The sequence below is a fragment of the Notamacropus eugenii genome, chromosome 1 (assembly GCF_028372415.1).
Source record: "Notamacropus eugenii isolate mMacEug1 chromosome 1, mMacEug1.pri_v2, whole genome shotgun sequence".
Classification (NCBI taxonomy): Eukaryota; Metazoa; Chordata; class Mammalia; order Diprotodontia; family Macropodidae; genus Notamacropus; species Notamacropus eugenii.
Window position 1 is genome coordinate 694,368,091 of NC_092872.1, and position 18,911 is coordinate 694,387,001.

General features: G+C 41.3%; 1 protein-coding gene across 1 annotated transcript in view; it reads left to right on the forward strand.

The window, feature by feature from the left end:
- Positions 1 to 12,659, forward strand: part of LOC140528414 (cocaine esterase-like) — a 37,026-nt gene extending 24,367 nt beyond the window's left edge. The window contains exons 9-13 of the mRNA XM_072646222.1: positions 1,362 to 1,436; positions 2,584 to 2,735; positions 9,227 to 9,309; positions 11,538 to 11,610; positions 12,476 to 12,659. Coding sequence (XP_072502323.1) covers positions 1,362 to 1,436; positions 2,584 to 2,735; positions 9,227 to 9,309; positions 11,538 to 11,610; positions 12,476 to 12,659 — 567 coding nt within the window. The remainder of the gene's footprint in view (positions 1 to 1,361; positions 1,437 to 2,583; positions 2,736 to 9,226; positions 9,310 to 11,537; positions 11,611 to 12,475) is intronic.
- Positions 12,660 to 18,911: the final 6,252 nt, after the last annotated feature.

An 18,911-nucleotide genomic window follows, 5' to 3' on the forward strand; every position in this document is an offset into this window, starting at 1 on the left:
TTCTAGTCTATGAAGCCCTTTTGTTTTTTGTATCTTGACTTCATGATCAAATGTTAGCTGGCCTTACCAACTTTGTACCATCTGTAAGTTTGCCTTTCCTTAAATCAGAAAAGTTACCCTGAACAGACTTTCCTGCAAGAATCAGAAGTGATCCAACCTTTGGTTACTTTCTTTATGAATGATTCATTGTATGTGCAAAACTGCTCAGGTTTAGGAAGAGAAGTCTAAGCTTTTTGATAAAAATATACTCTACAAATTTCTGTATTATTTTTAAAAAATTTAAAACTCTTAATTTTGGGAGACAATCAGGCTTAAGTCATGTGCCCAGGTTCACATAGCTAGTTTGAGACTGGATTTGAACTTAAGTTCTCCTGATTCTAGGTCTTGTGTTGTCACCTAGTTGCCCTATCTCTTTCTTTTAAATGAAGAGTGAATTATATAACAGGTGACATTAATATAGCATTTTATGGTTCATTAAAACCTTCTTTCAGTGTACCCACTGTGAGGTAGGGTACATTAAGGTATTTGTTCTAATGTTGTAAAGTTGAGAACTGAGACTCCCAGAAAGGAAATTATTTATTTATTTATTGTTGTTGCAATACATTTTATTTTAACTTCAATGAAGAAATATAGATGTGCAAATATATAGGAAGAGAAATAATAAACATCTAAGAAGGAATAAAGAGAAACATCTGAGAGATTGATTATACATTATCACCCAGGCACATGAAAACACCCAATACTACTGATTGTTAACCCCACCTTTGAAAGAGATGTCAATAGACTTAAACGTAGTATAAGGCACCTATCTTTATTTTATGAGATGAAAGGAAACTATTTAACTCCAGTCAATCAGCTAAAACTAGAACCTGGGTCTCCTATTGTGAGACCAAGTCTCTTTCCTATGGACTTTAGGTCATCCTATCTAAAGGCCACGAGGGCTATATTAATTTTATATATGACATGATATTAGCAACTATTTGTTAGTTGCTTCCTGTAAAGATGGTTCCTGTAAAGTCAGGATATTTACACTAGTCAGAAAAATAGAATTCTACCTACATCATTTCTAGTATAATGTATTATAGGAAGAATCAGTTATTGTCTGAGGCCATTGGTTATCAAGCAACCATGGCCACTGTTTATTATGTATTGGGCATTACCTACCATTTGTAGGCCATTTTGCAGAATATGCTGAAAACTGTTCAGCGTATGCTGGGTGTTATTCAATAATTCCTAAACAAATCTATGACACTAGTTTCTCCTTAAAGGATAAAATTACTTTCATGGATTTGATGTTTAAAAAATGCATAAATTTTGTAAAGTTTAAAGACCAATCACAGTGTACCATTTTCTCTCCATAGCAAATGAACATTCCTGGATTTAAGGAAAACATGGATAGAAACAGTGTCCACTCAGCATTGCAAAGAGCACTTTTGGTGAGATGCCAGTTGATCAAGTTGATACCTAGTGTGTAGCAGGCACTAGGCTTGGCACAAGGACAAATTGCAGTGGTCCCTGTCCTCAAAAAACTTCCATTCTAGGTGGGCGATGAAAAACATGCACAAAGCAAATTGTGGGGGAGGGGAAAGACACTAGCAGCTGGAGGAGGGAGGAACCAAGAAAGATGTTCTACAGAAGGGACTGTTTGAGCTGAGTCTTGCCAATGCAAAGGCATGGAAATGAGAGATGGAATGGGAAGTATGAGGAACCAGGAGGTTTATATACCTGGACCACAGAGTGTGATGAGAGCAACTATGTATAAGAAGACTAGATAGGGCCATGTTGTCTAAATACCAAACAGAAAAGTTTATATTTAATCCTAGAGGTAATGGGCATCCACTAGAATTTACTTAGTTGGGGCAGGGGAGTAAAATGGTCAGATCTGTGCTTGGAAAATCACTTTGGAAGATGAGTGGAGGATAGCTTGGAGTCGGGAGAGATCTCAGGCACAGGCACAGAGCAGGAGGTCATTGAAATAGTTTAGGAGAGAGCCAGTGAACATCCTTCAACCTTCTGATGTTCTTGGGAACCTTCCCAGGATTGCCTGGGAAGAGACCCTAGAGGCTCCTTGTAGCTCCATACTGTTTTTGATATCCCTTCTACACCATGCCCAACAACTAGGTGTCCAGTATCTTCTTGAGAAATTGAATTCAAGAAGAGCCATGGTGGGGAGATTGTAAAGGGACCTATGAGACGCAGGACCTATGAATAGCAGGCAAACTTTTATGGGTTTACTCCTTGTGGTTGTTTAGATGATGAGTTATGTTTGAGTATTCCTAACCACTTTGGGGGGTTTTCTCAGCAAAGATAACGGAGTCGCTTGCCATTTCCTTCCCTAGCTCATTTTACAGACAAGGAACTGAGGCAAACAATGTTAAATGACTTGCCTAGGGTCACATAGCTAATTCATGTAAGAGGGCAGATTTGAACTCAGATTCCCCTGACTCTAGAGCCAATGCTTTATCCAGTGTACCATGTACCCCCCTTGCTTATTCTTTACAATCAACCAAAAAGCATCCCCAAACAATCTACAGCCAGGTAAGCTCATTTTTATGTTATTCTCTCTTCCTGGGTCTCCTACAGGGTTTTCCTCCTGAGCTTGTGCATTTGGTAATGGAAGAGTATTTAAGAGATATTGAGGACCTGGGAGAATATCGAGCACAATTCCAGGAAATGATGGGGGATTTTATGTTTGTTATTCCAGCCCTCAAAGTGGCCAAATATCAACACAGTGAGTATGGCATTGACCCTTTTTGGAATCAATATAATAATGTCTCAACTCTGGGGCAATGTGTGTATGTTACCCACACACTCATGTAGAAGAAGATTGTAGCTTCTGGCTTTGCTCTGTAGCCTCTAGATTAGTTAAACCTCCTTGTTTTCCTTCCTTCTTCTTCTCTCCTAGAATTATAAGCTTGTCCTCTTTTGGCACATTGATGACAAGGGTTTTCAGATCTTTACAAAATTTTTCTTGGTTTCTTTGTTTTTATTTTATTTATTTTTGGTGCTCTACAATCACTACCATATAACTTAGATACTTTCTCTCCCTCCCCCTCCTTCCCCCTAATTTTATATAGGTTCTACAAATACATTCCTATTAAATACATTTTCACCATAGTTATGTTGCATAGAAGAATTAAAATGAATGGGAGAAATCATAGAACAAATAAAACATATTACAAAAGAAAATGACCTGCTACATTCCGTGATTAAATTCCATAGTTCTTTCTCTGGATGTGCAAGGCATTTTTCCTTGAAAGACCATTGGGAATTTTTTAGGGCCTTGCATTGAAATGAAGTTCTAAGTCTACCAGAGAAAATCCTTGCAAACTGTGGTTGTGGCTGTGTACAAAGTTCTCCTGGTTTTGCTCCTTTGACTCAACATCAGATCATATAAGTCTTTCCAGGTCTCTCTGAAGTCTTCCTTTTCTTCATTTCTTATACCACAATAGTGTTCCATTACATTCATATAACATAATTTATTCAGTCATTCCCCAGTTGATGGACATCTCCTTGATTTCCAGTTTTTGGCCACCACAAAGAGAGCTACTATAAATATTTTTGTACATGTGGGACCCTTTCCCATTTTTATGATCTCTTGGGGATACAGTCCTAGAAAAGTTATTGCTGGGTCAAAGGGTATGCACATTTTCCTTTTAAGGAGTTATTTTCTCCAGTTAATTTTTGCACTTCTTTTTCCATTTCTCCAATTTTCTCAGTTAGCTTTTGTGTTTCCTTTTCCATTTGACCAGCTGTTCCTTTTAGGGAGTTATTTTCTCCAGTTAATTTTTGTACTTCCTTTTTCATTTGTTCAATTTTCCTTTTCAAAGAGATGTTCTCATCAGTAAATTCTTTTTTTATAATTTTAAAATCATTGGCCAGTTTTTCTTCTATTTCCTTCTTCAGCTGTTCCAGGGAGCTGTTTGTGCTTGTGAGCAGTTCATAGTCCCTTCTGAAGTTTCAGATGGAAGTATAGTCTCAGCACTGACCTCTTTGGTATTTGTGTTTTGGTCCTTATCTCCATAGAAAGATTCTATGGTTTTTTCACGTTTATTTTGCGTTTTTTTTTATTCATGATATTGATTGTGTGTTGTGGCTTCTGGTTCTTTCAGTTAGAAGCTACAGAACTTTGTGTTTAGCTGACATGTGAAAAAGCTAAGAGCAGGTTTTTGTTTTGTGTTTCCCCAATCAGCCCTGGGGTTAGCTTGTTAAGTGTGGGAGAGGAGTGGTCTGGTCACAGGAGATCTCCTCAGCTGAACTGAGACAAAGGCAAGCTCAGGGGATCCCTGCTGCCCTATTGTCTTCCTGTTTCCCCTGGAGTGCTGAGGCACACCTAGATGCTAGTCTGGGTTCCCACCCCTCCTGGGGCTCCTCTCCTGGCACTGAGGCTTGCCTGGGTCCTAGTGCGAATTTTCTCCATGCTGGGTCTTCTGTCCTTCCGGTTTGCCTCTGCCCCAGTAGGAGGAATCCCTCTTAGCTATTTTCCTAGCCTCAGGTGTTATGAGACTATGGGCCCCCTCTGCTCTTCCCACTGATCCAGGATTTTTCTGGGGAAATATTTTATGGTTCTTTCAAGGTCACCAAGGGGAGGGGGAGAGAGCATTTACCAATCACTCTGCCATTTTGGCTCCTGGAAGTTCAAGTAGGTGACTTACAGACATTTAATCTGCAGGCTGAAAGTCTCAGGAGCAGCTGCTGCTGCAGATATCTGGGGCTCCTTCTCTGGGTGTCACTCACTCAGCTCTGCTGGACTCCTGCCCTGAGCTGCTATCTCACTGTGCTGGCTCTTCCCAAGACTGCCCTGGGGCTTTCCTGTTTGGCCCTGACATGGCCAGGACATGCTACACTGTGTGCTGAGTGCTCCTCTACCCCTGTGGAACAGATTCTTCCTGTCTGTCTTTCAGGCTGTGAATCTGCCACAATCTGTCTCCTATTGGATTTTGCACCTCAAAAATTTGATCAGATTCTCTTTTTAGAGGTATCTGAAGGAGTTTGTCTAAGAGCTTAGGTGAACAGTTACTCTCCCTGTCATCTTGGCTCTGTCTCCCCTTCCATAAAATTTTTCTTTAACCTCATCAGGGCTCATCATGGTGAGATCTTAGGCACTGATGATGGTAAAGTAATGTTTTACTGCAAGTGGCAATTACATTGTCATCATCCTGTCCTTCACTACTTTTGGTAGGCATACTGGCTTGTGGACTAAAGTCCTAGAGACCCTTACCATCAGTGTGCCAAAAGAGGACAAGCTTATAATTATGGGTGACTTTAAGGCTGGAGTAGGCTCAGGCTACCAAACTTAGCAGGGATTCCTAGGGAGGAATGGAGTTGGAAACACTAACATCTGTGGTTACTTATTACTGAAGACTTGTGCATCTCAGGCAGGACCTCATTACCAACACCACCTTCCACTTATCAAAATGCAATAAAACTTAATGAATGCACCCTTGCAGCAAACTTTGGCACTTAATAAACTATGTGATTGTAAGAAGAAACAGACAGGATGTGAGAGTGATGAAGGCAATGTGTGGTGCAGAGTCCTGAATTGATCATAGACTTATCCTCTCCAAACTAAATATTCACATTCAGCAAAAGCAGCAGCCCCAAGGCAAAATGACTCCCAGAAGAATTAATGTCACCAGATTGGAGTTCTTCTCTGAGCATGAACAGTTTGTTGCTAACTTGGAGGGAAAGTTGAGCCAACATGCAATTGGCAACAGTGCAGTATAAAAGGAGTGGGCAGCTTTCAGAGACTGGTGTACAGCATTGCATTTACTCATCTGGGCCAGAACACTGGCAAACATCAAGACTGGTTTGATGAAAATGATAGGGAAATTCAGAAGTTATTAAATGAAAAATGAGAACTCCACAGGACTTGCTAGCAGGAGAGTTCATCCATCTCAAAGAAGGCAGCATTTAATTCCATCAAAAATAAAGTACAAGTAAAGCTTAAAGAGATGCAGGATTTCTAGCTCAGTAAAAAGGCAGATGAAATTCAGTTTTATACTGATAGTAATGATCCAGAGTACATTTATGATTCCATGAAGGAGTCATAAATTGTATGGGCCAAAGACCTAAGGTGCATCTCAACTATTCAGTGCTGATAGGGTCACATTGATTAGTGATAAGGATATGATTCTAGAGAGATGGGCTGAATAACTTCCATAGTGTTCTCAACAAACCATCATCAATCAATGCTGAGATCACTGAATGTTTACCTCAGGGTGAAGTCAATCCCTCCCTAGCTGAAGTTCCAACTGAAGAAGAGGTATTGAGGGCCATTAGGCTCCTTTCATGTGGCAAAGCACCTGGTGCTGATTCTATTCCAGCTGAGATGCACAGGGTAGCGGCACCATTGCTCGTACAAAAGCTGACTGAAAATTTCCAGGTTATATGGCAAGAGGAGGTTATCCTCCAGGAGTTCAAGGATGACTCCATTGTCCATCTCTATAAAGTTAAAGGGAATAGATTGTTGTGCAACGATCACAAGGAGACCTCTCTCTTAATCATTGCTGGCAAGATTTTTGCCACACTTCTCCTTAATAGGCTGATCCTTCACCTGGAAGATGATCATCTATCTGAGAACCAGTGTGACTTCAGAAAGGGTCTAGGAGCAGTCAATATGGTATTTACTGCCCGACAACTCCCAGAGAAATAACTGGAGCAGAACAGAGGTCTGTACACACATTTGTAGATTTGACCAACTCCTTTGACACCGTTAGTTGTGCCAAGTTATGGAAAATAACATCAAAATTTGTTTGCCCAGAGAACTTCATCAGCATTGTAGATCAATGTCATGATGGCCTATCTGCCTGGGTTATGGATAATGGACAGTGCTCTTGTTCTTTCCCAGTAACCAGTGGAGTTAAACAAGGCTATGTGCTTGCTTCCATGCTTTTTTGGCATGATATTTTCAGCCATGTTGCAAAATGCTTTCAGTGAGGATGAACGTGGCATGAAGGTCAGCTACTACACTGATGGTAAATTTTTCAACTTGAAATGCTACAGACAAGACCAAAGTGGAGGGAGTGATGCATGATTTTCTGTTTGCAGATGATTGTGCACTCAATGCAGCCTCTGAAGTTGAGATGCAGCAACATAAGGATCAATTCTCTGCTGCTTGCACTAATTTTGGTTTAATAATTAACACCAAGAAAATACAGGTGCTCCATCAACCACCACCACATCATCCATATGCAAAACCATTGCTTACAGCAAATGGAGAAGTTTTGAATGTTATTGATAAGTTTACTGAACTTGGTAGTATATTTTCCAGGAATGTACACATTGATAATGAGGTTGATGGGCACATTGCCAAAGTTGCCACATTATTTGAGAGACTCCAAGGAAAGTGTTGGAGAGAAGAGGTATTAGACTGCCTACCATACTGAAGATCTATATAGCCATTGTGCTGGCATCATTGTTGTATGCCTGTGAAACCTGGACTATATAGCAGCTCCATGTCAGAAAACTGAATCACTTCTATTTCAACTGTCGTAGGAAGATTCTGAAGGTACCAGAAACTGAGGACCTTTCTTGAAATAAACAGCCAAGCATTCAAACTCTACTTCAGAGAGGTCAACTCTGATGGACTGGCCACATTGTTCAAATGCTAAACATACGCTTGCCTAAAAGACTATTTTATTTAGAACTCACATGGAAGAAGCATTCACATAATGGTCAGAAAAAGCAATCAAGGTCTCTCTTAAGAACTTTGAAATTGATTGTGTGATATGGGAGACACTAGCACAGGACTGCTGAGCATGCCCATATCAGAGAAGAGCTGTGCTCTATAAACAAAAAGAATTGAAACAGCTCAAAGAAAATTCAGGAGGCATAAAAATAGAGAATCTGCCCCCAATTTTCACATGGACTATTTGCGCCTGACCTGTGGTAGAACATTTCAAGCTTGTATTGGTCTGATCAGCCACAATCGGATGCATCGAAACTTGACTCTAGCATAGTGATGTAATTTTTGTCCTCTTTGAGATCAAAAGACAACAACCAATCTTCCCTCCTACCTCCACCTAACCCCAGCAGGTGATTGGTAGAAAATCCATACCATTATCTACAAATAATTTTTAATAATAATAACCCACATTTCTATAAGCAGATGCTCTCAACTTTTTGTGGGTATGCATTATGAATCCATTTGAAAGTCCAGGAAAAATTAAAGATTGTTTCAAGGATAATGTTTTTAAATGTACAAAGTAAAGTATATAGGATAGAAAAGGAATTAGATTGAAATCAAATTATCAAAATGCTCAACTGAAAATAAATCCAAGAACCTCTGCTGGAGTGTTTTATTGTTATAAAACACTTTGCATCCCCTAGATCCTCACAATAACTTCATCTCAGGGGACTGAGCATTGGACCTGGAATCAGGAAGACCTGAGTTCAAATGCAGACTCAGACACTTTCTAGGTTTGTGATCCTGAGCAACTTATTTAACCTGTTTGCCTCAGTTTCTTCAACTATGAAATGGACATGATCATAGCCCCTGCATCACAGAGTTGTTTCAAGGCTTCAGTGACATAATATTTGTAAAGCACTTAGCACAGCATCTGGTACAAGGCAGGCGCTCTATAAAGGCTTATTCAAGGGCAGCTAGATGGTACAGGGCATAGAGTGCTGGGCCTAGAGTCAGGAAGACTCTTCTTCCTGAGTTCAAATCTGTCCTCAGACACTTACTAGCTATATGACCTCGGGCAAGTCACTTCACCTGTTTTCTCAGTTTCCTCATCTGTAAAATGAGTCAGAGAAGGAGGTGGCAAACCACTCCAGCATCTTTGCCAAGAAAACCTCAAATGAGATCATGCAAAGTCAATATGACAAATATGACTGACAAGCAACTGAACTCCAAATGTTTATTCTCTTCCATTCTCCTTCCTGTGGGGTAGACAGGTCAGAGATTATTACCTCCACCTTACATTTGAAAAATCAACCTCAGAGAGGATTCCCCCAAGGTCTTGCAGTGAGTTAATTGCAAGGTCAGGATTTCAATCCAGGTCCTGTTACACCACACCCAAGCATTTACCCTGCCTCACAGCATTGCTCTGGGACAGTATTTGTTAAGAGGCTGCCCTTCAGGAGCTTGTCTGTTCACAGTCAGCTGCCATCTCCCCCTACCCAAAGGAGGGAATCAGGACAGGGAGCCCTGACATGTGGCCCTGCCCCGTGTTCAGTATGTCGGTAATCATAGGCTTTTCTTATGTTGTCTAGGTCCCAGTTCTCCAGTCTACTTCTATGAATTTCAGCATCGACCAAGTGTACTTAAGGGCCTCAAGCCAGATTTTGTGAAGGCGGACCATGGTGATGAGGTGCCTTTTGTCTTTGGAGTGCCTTGTAAGTATTGCAGAGGAGATGGAGGGGGAAGCTGTGGCTTGGAGATGGGGGGCAGAGGGAGAAGGATGCCTGAGGCTCTGGCCTGCCATCTCCATCATCTCCCTTACTCTCTGTGACATCAAAATAAATAATCATGCCTTACCTTTGCACAAAGCACCTTCCCATGCATCAGCTCATTTAATAATGATAATAACAATATCCAAAGTAGCGAGCGTTCACATCCTGCTTGGAGGCTTACTAAAAGCTTTGTATATGCCTTTCTCATTTCATAGTCTCAAAACAGCCCTGTGAAGTAAGTACTGGGGCTGTCTCCATTTTATTGATAAAGAAATAGAGGTTGAGAAAGGTGAATGGGCTGGCCAAGAGTCACAGAGCTAGTTAAGGGTCCAAGGCAGGATCTGAACTCGTGCTTTCTTGGTTCCATGTTCAGCACTCAGTCCCCCTATCATCTAGCTACTATTTCATCTTCCCAAATACCTTGTGAGAGTCAGGGTGTGGGGAAGGGAGGGATTGTGTCTGATGTACAGAAGAGGAAACTGAAGTTCACAGAGAGAGACAGACTTCCTAGTATCACAGAATTAGCAGGTCTAACCCCACTTCGAGGGTTCTTTCTGCCCTCCCCGGTTCCCCCAGGAGGACTGAACAGGGCACAGCTTTTGGAGAAGAGTTTTTCTTTTTCTTTTTTATTCTTTGTATTTGCATCTCCAACCCTTGGGTCAGTGCCAGGGATAGAGGAGGCATGGAATAGTTACCTGATTGACTGACTGAGCGATTAAGGTATCAGCCTTGGAAGTCACCTTGGTTGTTCAGGTGAACTGAATTAGGATACTGAATCAGCTATTTTGTCCAATTCGGTTTACATAATTAAGCACATTCAACACACAGAGCCCTCTGTTCAACTCTGGGAAAGACACAAATATAAGGAAGGCACAGCCTCTGACTTCCTAGAGTTTACTCTCTAGAAGGGAAGATGAGTCACAAATGTAAAAAAACATTTCTATATGTCATGGGACCACTGATCTCACCAGTGCCATCATCCTCTCCTCTGATGTAGACCCTAGCCTGTCACACCATCTTGTGCTGTGGGATTCTTCTCCTTTTGCTTCCAGAAATCCTGCACAGAGAATCTGTCCAATGTGCTGGAAGTCTTCCCTCATACCCTCTTTTCCTCCCTTTCTCCCCTCTTTCTTTCCTCCCTCCCTCCCTTCCTTCCTTCCTCACTCCTTTTTTCTTTAGTTATTCTTGATTTATTTTCTCTAGCAGTGCACCCATTTGTCAGACAAAAGTGTCACATTTAGCAATCTTTGGAGTTAATGTTTGTAGATAGTCCCAAATCTTTGTTTTTGCGTATCTTTCCCTATTTTCACCTCCTTGCTCCTATCCTGGCAGAACTTGAAGGCCAGTTTGTAACTTTATCTGTGTCATGACTTGCCATGGCCAATGAATTCCTGATCTTTGGGCCAGATGCTGCAACTGTGCCTGTCTGCACTGCCCCAGGCAGGGGACTTGAATGGCAGGCACTGTGTGGGGCAGAGGTCGTAGGCAAAGACTTTATGGCTACCAGTGCTTGTGCTATGCAATTGTAGATTAGAGCAATAATAATTACGATTACAAATAACATTTATAATCATTTTGCCATTATTATAATTACCTATAATAAAAATGCAATTATAAAATTATGAAATACATTATTGTAACAATGGGTTGTAATAAGGATATAATAATAAACATATAACAAGGATAGCTAGCATTTATGTAACACTTTTATAAGATTTGTAAAGCACTCTATAAATATTATCTCCCTCCTTTTTAGCCCTCCCAACTACCCTAAGTCACAGCTGCCATTATTATTCCCATTTTTCAAAGGAACAAAGGCAGACAGAGGTTAAGTGACTTACCCAGGGTCATTCATTTAGTCAGTGTCTGAGACTGAATTTGAACTCAGGTCTTCCTAATTTCCAGTCTAGCTGCACCACTTTGTTTTTGGGGGAAAGACTCAGCTATTGGGTCAGACGGTATAGGCCAACAGAAGCCCTGGGCAGTTCTCTGGGAGGGAAATGACATGAGGGAAACTCTGACCAGTGGTCAGAGCAGGATTGACTGGGGGATTGGGGCTGGGAATTGGAGGAAAGGAGGTCTTTGGATCTGCCCTTTAGCCTTAACCAGCATCTTTCTTTTTCTGTTTCTAGTTTTAGGAGAAGGAACAGAAGAGGAAAAACTCCTGAGCCACAGGATAATGAGCTATTGGGCAAACTTTGCCCATCATGGGTGAGAAAGCTGGCCCTTGGTTTCCATGGTTTCCCTCTCAGGTAGCACCTCTTCCTAGGCAAATAAAGATTTCCTGAAATCAGTTCCCTGATTGAAATTTGTTCAGGAAAAAATGTTATATTAACCTAGAGTCAAGCTCTGGTGAACATTGTAGCCCTTCCCCAAGTTCATGGTAAGGGTTGGGGGTAGCATTGCTCTGGCAGAATCAACTTACACATGGGCATCTTGAAAACAAGAAAAGTCACTCTGCTGGCCCTTTTACCACCTCCCTTGAATGTCATTGGTTTCTCTTCATCCTTGGGAAACATTAGGACAGGTGGTGGTGGCAAGAGCCTTGGATGTGGAGTCCAGGGTTGTTGTGTTTGATGCTTTGTGACCCCATATGGAGTTTTCTTGGCAGCAGTACTGGAGTGGTTTGCCATTCCCTTCTCCAACTCATTCTACAGATGAGAAAACTGAAGCAAACAGGGTTAAATGATTTCCTCACAGTCACAGAGCTAGTGAATATCTGAGGAAGGATTTGAACTGAGGTCTTCCTGTCTCCAGGCCCAGGTTTATGCACTTTAACACATAACTGCCCCAATGAAATGGAGTCCAATGATCTGATTCAAATCCTGATTTGCTTACTTATTCCCCATTTGAGTTCTTTCACTCTTTAAACATTTTCCTCAGATGCATTAGAAAGGTGCAACATGAAAGATGAAGACCAAACTACTTAAGGATGGGTGAACAAGTTGCTCTATGAGTATTACCACTGTCACTTGACCTCTTTTCTCAGGCCCACTTCCTAAGCCTGAGAATGGCTTGTTAGACTTGTCAATGCAGTGGCCCCTTTCTGGTCTAAATGTTTATTTTTTCTTCCCAGGGACCCAAATGGTGAAGACCTTTTACACTGGCCAGTCTATGACCAAAAGGAAGAGTACCTGAAGCTGAATTTACAGTTGTCTGTGGGAAAGAGCCTGAAGAGGGAAAAGTTTGAGTTCTGGACCAAGACTGTGCTTCAAAAGATGAAAGACCCACAGCTTACAAAAGCCCGGGAGGAATTGTGATCTCTAAACATTTTTGCAGTTGTTGAAGACCAGTGATACCTAGTCATTGGTTTTGATTAATTCCTTGGTCTGAACTAAAGCATATTGCAGTTTTGAGTGAAATACTTTGACTCTCACTCATTACTGGTGTGGGAGAAGAATTTAAATGATATTCAGAAAGAAAAACTCATTACTATAGTGCTTATTATGTGCCAGCCACTGTGCTGAGGAAACCCTTTTGCCAATATCATTTCATTTGAAAGGGACCTTCCAATTCTAAGACAGTGGGAATCTGATGAGATCAGCCAGTTCACCCTGTCTCTAGAGGAAAAAAAGTTCATTTCATAGAATTATAGTGAAGGTGACTTCATTTTCTGTCATTATATCTCAAGGTACTTGGTAGTAAAAGAATCAATGCTTGCCGATGGATGGAATGATTGATTTAGAGCTGTAAGACATATTAGAAATCTTTGAACAAGAATAAACACTGAGGCCCCAACAGAGGAAAGGACTTGTCCAAGGTGACACACTTGAGCAGCCAGATCATCTGACTCCTAATCTAAAGCTCTTCTTAGTTCACTGAGGTCTGTGCTGCTTTATGCATTAGCAAGTATTTTCTGGACAACATTCCTGTGAGTAGATAACGTGGTACATTGAGGTCCCCCACAACAAAACTTCAAGAAAATTCAGCAATTCAAGTGATTCTTTACTTGCAAAGGAGCAGCACAGAGAGAATCACTATCTCTGAGCCCAAATTCAATGTGGTGCTTCTACAAGATTCCTTTTATATGGAAGGAAAATAGAAAACTCAAAGGAAAGGCTTCCTCTGCTCTGAGTGGTTATGCTAACAAGATATTTCACCATAACAACACATTTTACTAACAGGATACAGGCAAGGGTGTGTTGGCCAATGTTTAACACTCAGCTTTCTGAAAAACCCACAAGACATACTTTCAAGTTATATCATTCTCATTTTCTCCATCACTTTCTTAAATTTAGAAATTAACAAAACAGTGACCTCAATGCTAATTTATAGTAGATACCAATTTGGAGGTGTAGGTGCTGAAAATTTAACAACCAGCTCTGGTACAAGTTGGCTGTAGCACATCCCTGGGATACAGGGATATATGGTACTAAAGCATTTTCCTCATTAAGAAAAATCAAATACTGAGCTGTTAAAATCATTTTGTCACTAAGAAGCTTTCAATTTAGGAAAATGAGATATAGTTGATATAGAGTTCAGACAGTTAAGTCAGAATATGGGTGATGCAGAATGTAAGGGTAGCTAGTTGATGGGTTCACCTCACATCTAGGCCTTTAAAATTATCTGCTGTCTACTTTCCCTTACCTCAGTTTTTTTCCCACTCCAGCCCATTCTCCACTGAAACCTGATGTCACTCCTTATATGATAAACTCTAGCGTTTCCCTTTACTTTTAGGATCAAATATTAAACCCTTTGTTTGGCTTTAAAAGACCCTCAGAATCTGGACCCTCCTCGCCTTTTCCTACACTTCAATCCCTCTCATGTACTCTTTCCTCTGGTGACACTGACCTCCTTGGAGTTGCTGGAACAAGACGCTCCATCTCTGAGCTCTGGTAATTTTCTCTGCTGCCTCAATGCCTGGAATGCTCTCCCTCAGCACCTCTTTCTTCCTTCAAGTCTCAGCTAAAATCTCACCTTTCGCAAGAAGCCTTTGCTAAGTGCCCTTAATGCTGATGCCTCCTTGCTATTGATTATCCCCAATTTGCCTTGTTTATATGTTGTTTATCCATAGGTGTTTGCAGCTTGTCTGTCTTCATTAGATTATGAACTCCAGGAGGACAGTTTTTTTTTCTCTCTTTGCATCCCCAGTACTTGACTGCCTGGTGCATGGTGTGCCCTTCATAAATACTTGGCTTGTCACCCACAGGCTATATGGTGTCAGCAAAGTCCCTTTGTTGGTTGGAATGTCCTCTTCCTTATGAACTCAATGGAAATAATAAAAATGTCACTACTGACCTCCCTGAGTTATTGTGAGCACCAGAGAGTATCCAAGCCAGAGAAGAACTTAAAGAATATCTGATCCAGGGGCAGTTAGGTGGCACGGTGGATAGGCACCAGCCCTGGAGTCAGGAGGAACTGAATTCAGATCCAGCCTCAGACGTTTACTAACTGTATGACCCTGAATAAGTCACTCAACTCAATTACTTTAAAAAATGTCTTATCCAACCCCTTTTGTAAGAAAAAAGACTCAAGGGTCCAGAAAGGTGCTTCACCCTAAGACACAGCTAAGAAGAGGTTCTACTGGGTCTCCATCTCAGGTCTTTAGGCTCCAAGTCCTTCCCTCTTGAAAATGTCATTTGAATCAAACCTCACTTTATTCATACTTAAGCAATATCATCATTACAAGACTATTGTAGTTTAGTGGGGAAATAGAAAGAATAGCAAGGCTTATTTGTGAAGAATGCTCTGTATTTTATATCCTGTTTGGATTGGTGTTTATTAAATATAGTTAATAATAATAATAGCTAACATTTATATAGTGCCCGCTATGTGCCAACCACTATACTATGTGCTTTCCTTCTATTATCTCATTTGATCATCACCTGTGAGAGAGGTGGAATAATTATCCCCATTTTAGACATGAAGAAACTGAGGTAGACAGAGGTTAAATGAGATGCCTAGAATCATACAGCTAGTGGGCAATGTTGTTCAAATGCCAAATATTTATTTGCTTAAAAGACTGTTTTTTTGGAGAACTCATGCAAGGTAAGTACCTGGAGATGGAACAAAGTGATACACGGATGCTCTCAAGTTCTCTCTGAACAATTTTGGAATTGATTGCATGACGTGATGGACACTGGCAAAGAACCACCTAGCTTGTCACGCTGCATCAAAGAAGATGCTGTGCTCTGAGTGATGCAGAATTACACTAGCTCAAAATAAATGTGAAATACACAGATTTAGAGAAGGCTCCCCTTCAAACGTTCACATGGACTATCTGTGTCTGACCTGTGGTGGAGCCTTCTGGGCTCATGTTGGTCTGCTCAGTCAGAGGCAGTCACACTGTACCTTGACTCCAACATAGTAATGTCATTCTGGTCTTCTTCAAGAAAATAAGACAACAACCAACCAATCAAGTGTCTGAGTCAGGATTTGAACTCAGGTCTTTCTGATTCCAAGGCTAGTGCTCATTCACCTATATATGTACCATAGAACTTGAGCTTTCTTGAAAGAGTCCCTTTTCTCTTTTTGTCCAGATGTAGTTCTAGCTGCATTCTAGCTTGGAGGAAACTGGTTGAGCTGGACTCATTTAAGGGCATGCAGTGCCAGTTCCTGGAAAGCTATTGAAACAGGTCCCCCCTGCCCTGGGGTCAATTCTTGGCATGATGTCAATGGAAAGAGAGCAACCCAGGGAAGGTTCTGAGAGTCATGTCATCTGTTTGCTTAAGACCTCGCATTGGCAGCTCCTATTCTCCAGGGTCACAGGGTGAGCAGGGCCACAGAATGGCAGAAATGGAAGGGTCCACGGAGACCATGAGTCCAACCTACACCTGAATAAGAATCCTGTCTTCTTGTTGTTGTCATTGTTTGAGGCAAACAATGACCTCTTTTACCTAGTCAGATAAAAGTTCATTCTGAGAGGGGAAGATGCTCAGGATATCTGACCAAAAGAGAAATGTGGCTATTTGAATTCACTCTGAACCAACAGGGCCCACAAAATGATGGAGTGGAACTTGTTTGCATGTGTGTGTGTGTTTGTATGTGTGTGTGCATATATATATTATATAGAATTATTTTACATCTTTATTACATATTTATATATAATTATTTTATATATAATGTATATTATAATATAATAATATATAATATAATATTATTGTCCTTTCTGAAAGAAGACCACAAGGACATCACTATTTTAGAATCAAGTTACTGTGTGTCCAACTGTAGTTGATCAGAGCAATATGAGGTCAGAATGCTCTACCACAGGTCATCCACAAATAGTCCATATGAACATTTGAGGTAGCTTCCCTAAATTTGTGCATCTTGTGTTTCTTTTGAGGTAGTTCAATTCTGCTTTGCTCATAGAGCACAAAACTTTCTCTGATGAGGGCATGCCATGCTAGATGGTCCTGGGCCAACATCTCCCATATCATGCAATGAATTCCATTTTGGTTGTTTACTGGGAGCCTCATTGAAGCTCTACTCCTTGGTATGAGGGGAGGCAAGCACTGGAAGAATCATATAATCTCAGAGATGGAAGGTTCCTCTGAGGCCCATGCCATGGTCAACAATGACCTTTATAACCTCCCTAACTCTGCGAGGAAGTGATGAGGACTGAGTGCATTCCAGACATGTGGAACTGCTTGTAGAGACAGGAGATGAAATGTCCTGTGCCAGAGACTGCAAGAAGACCGGCCGAACTAGAACATAAGCTGTGGAGCCAGATTGTGCAGGACCTTCAGTGCTAAGCTGACCCCTGACTCAATTTCAGCTCTCTTCCCTTAATATAGGATAGAACAAAAGTTATGCCTTGTACACTCTCTCAGTTACTCTTCTTTCTTTATATATTCATTAAACTTTCTCACATTAACCTTGCCATCTTCTCACCGTCAACTGTCAACCTTTGCAGAGTTTATTCTAAGAACAACAAACAAAATTCAGCTGCATATGCATGCTTATTTCTCTGAAATATGGTGAATTATACATATGGAAATGTGCATGGAAGTTAATTGTGAAAATGAGCTCAAGGAGGATAGACAAAGGGGACCTTATATCTTCAGAACAATTCCCTCTCACCCCTCCATCCCTTCCTGGCTCAGGATGCCCGTGTCCTTTGTTAGTCAAAGTTATAGTTTCATAAAATGGTCTGGCCCCAAGATTTCTGGTTTTCTGCCAACTCTAAATATAGGATGTCATAAAATGGAGGTGAGGAGTCAAGATAGTGCTTGCAACAATGGAGGACCATAAAAAGATAAAGGAAATGTTCTGTGAGCCATGTCCTGGGCAGAAGAAAATTCCCAGTCAGGACGGCTTGGGTTCACTCAGAGAACAAAGCAAAACATGCCTGTTATGTCAGAGCATGCAAAGCATAACGGATGGTTAAGCTCATTGTGAACCAAAAAATGTCTTTCTCTTGATTGGCAATCCAGATTTTAGTCCTTTCTCAGGGAAGAGGGGTTCAAGCTAGCAAGGGGAGGAAGTGAACTGGTTCACCTCACATAACTGTTCTTCACTCACCAAATCAGTCACTCTGAGTACAAATTGCTAGGGCTCAGACTGTACACCAGTCTTTACCACCCCCAGACAAGGCTCTGACCATTCCAGAGGGCAATCATAGTCTCAGTGATTCTTTCTGACTTTCTGGAGCCCCCTGTGTACAGCTGTGACTTTTTCCCACAGTTTCCTAGAGTGAACAAAGTGGTGCAGTGGTTGGAACAATTGGTCAGGAGTCAGAAAGACCTCAGTTCAAATCTGGTCTCAGATGCTTACCATCGGCATGCTCCTGGACAATTTCCTCAATCCCCTCAACTATAAAATTGGAGTGACAACAATAGCACGTAATTCCCAGGGTTGTTGTGAGGATCAAATGAGATACTTGTGAAGTGCTAACTCAGGGCCTGGCACTTATTGGTGTTTAAAAATGGTTGTTTCCTTCTCTCCAAACCCCTAATTTTACAGATGGGGAAGCTGAGGTTTGGAGAGACTCTTCCTTTCACCTTTCTGTACACTTATAGTTCTAAACCACATTCCACCTTGAAGGGAACTGGCTGTGACTGGGTACATTTCAGGGCCTCCAGTTCCTAACAGAGCCATTGAAATACATTTCCACATCTTGGGGAAGGTCCTTGGAACCATATTGTGTTTTTGCTGGGGGCCCCCATAGAAGAGTGGGTGGAGACTGGCCAAACAATAGGGTCTTGGAATCAAAAGACATATGAGAAACCATCTAGACCAACTTCTATGTGGACTTGGTCTGTCTGGTTCCCAAAGGGCAGGACCAACAATTTTGGGGGGAAGCTGCAAAGGGGTAAAATTAAGCTTGATGCTTTGAAAGATGTACTAAGGATTAGACCTATTCAGTACTAGAATGGGCAGCCTGGTGAGGTCCTGGTTTCTGCCTGACAGGAGTTCTTCAAACTTCCATTTTAAGGAGCCAGTCCTAGTCAACCATGTCTTCATTCCTCTCCGTACCACATTCCTTACTCCCCTGGTATTTTCTGAATGTTATCTTCCTCTTTTCCTCTCCTCCCCCCCCCCCCATCCTTTATGTGCTGTTTCCCTCCAAGAGA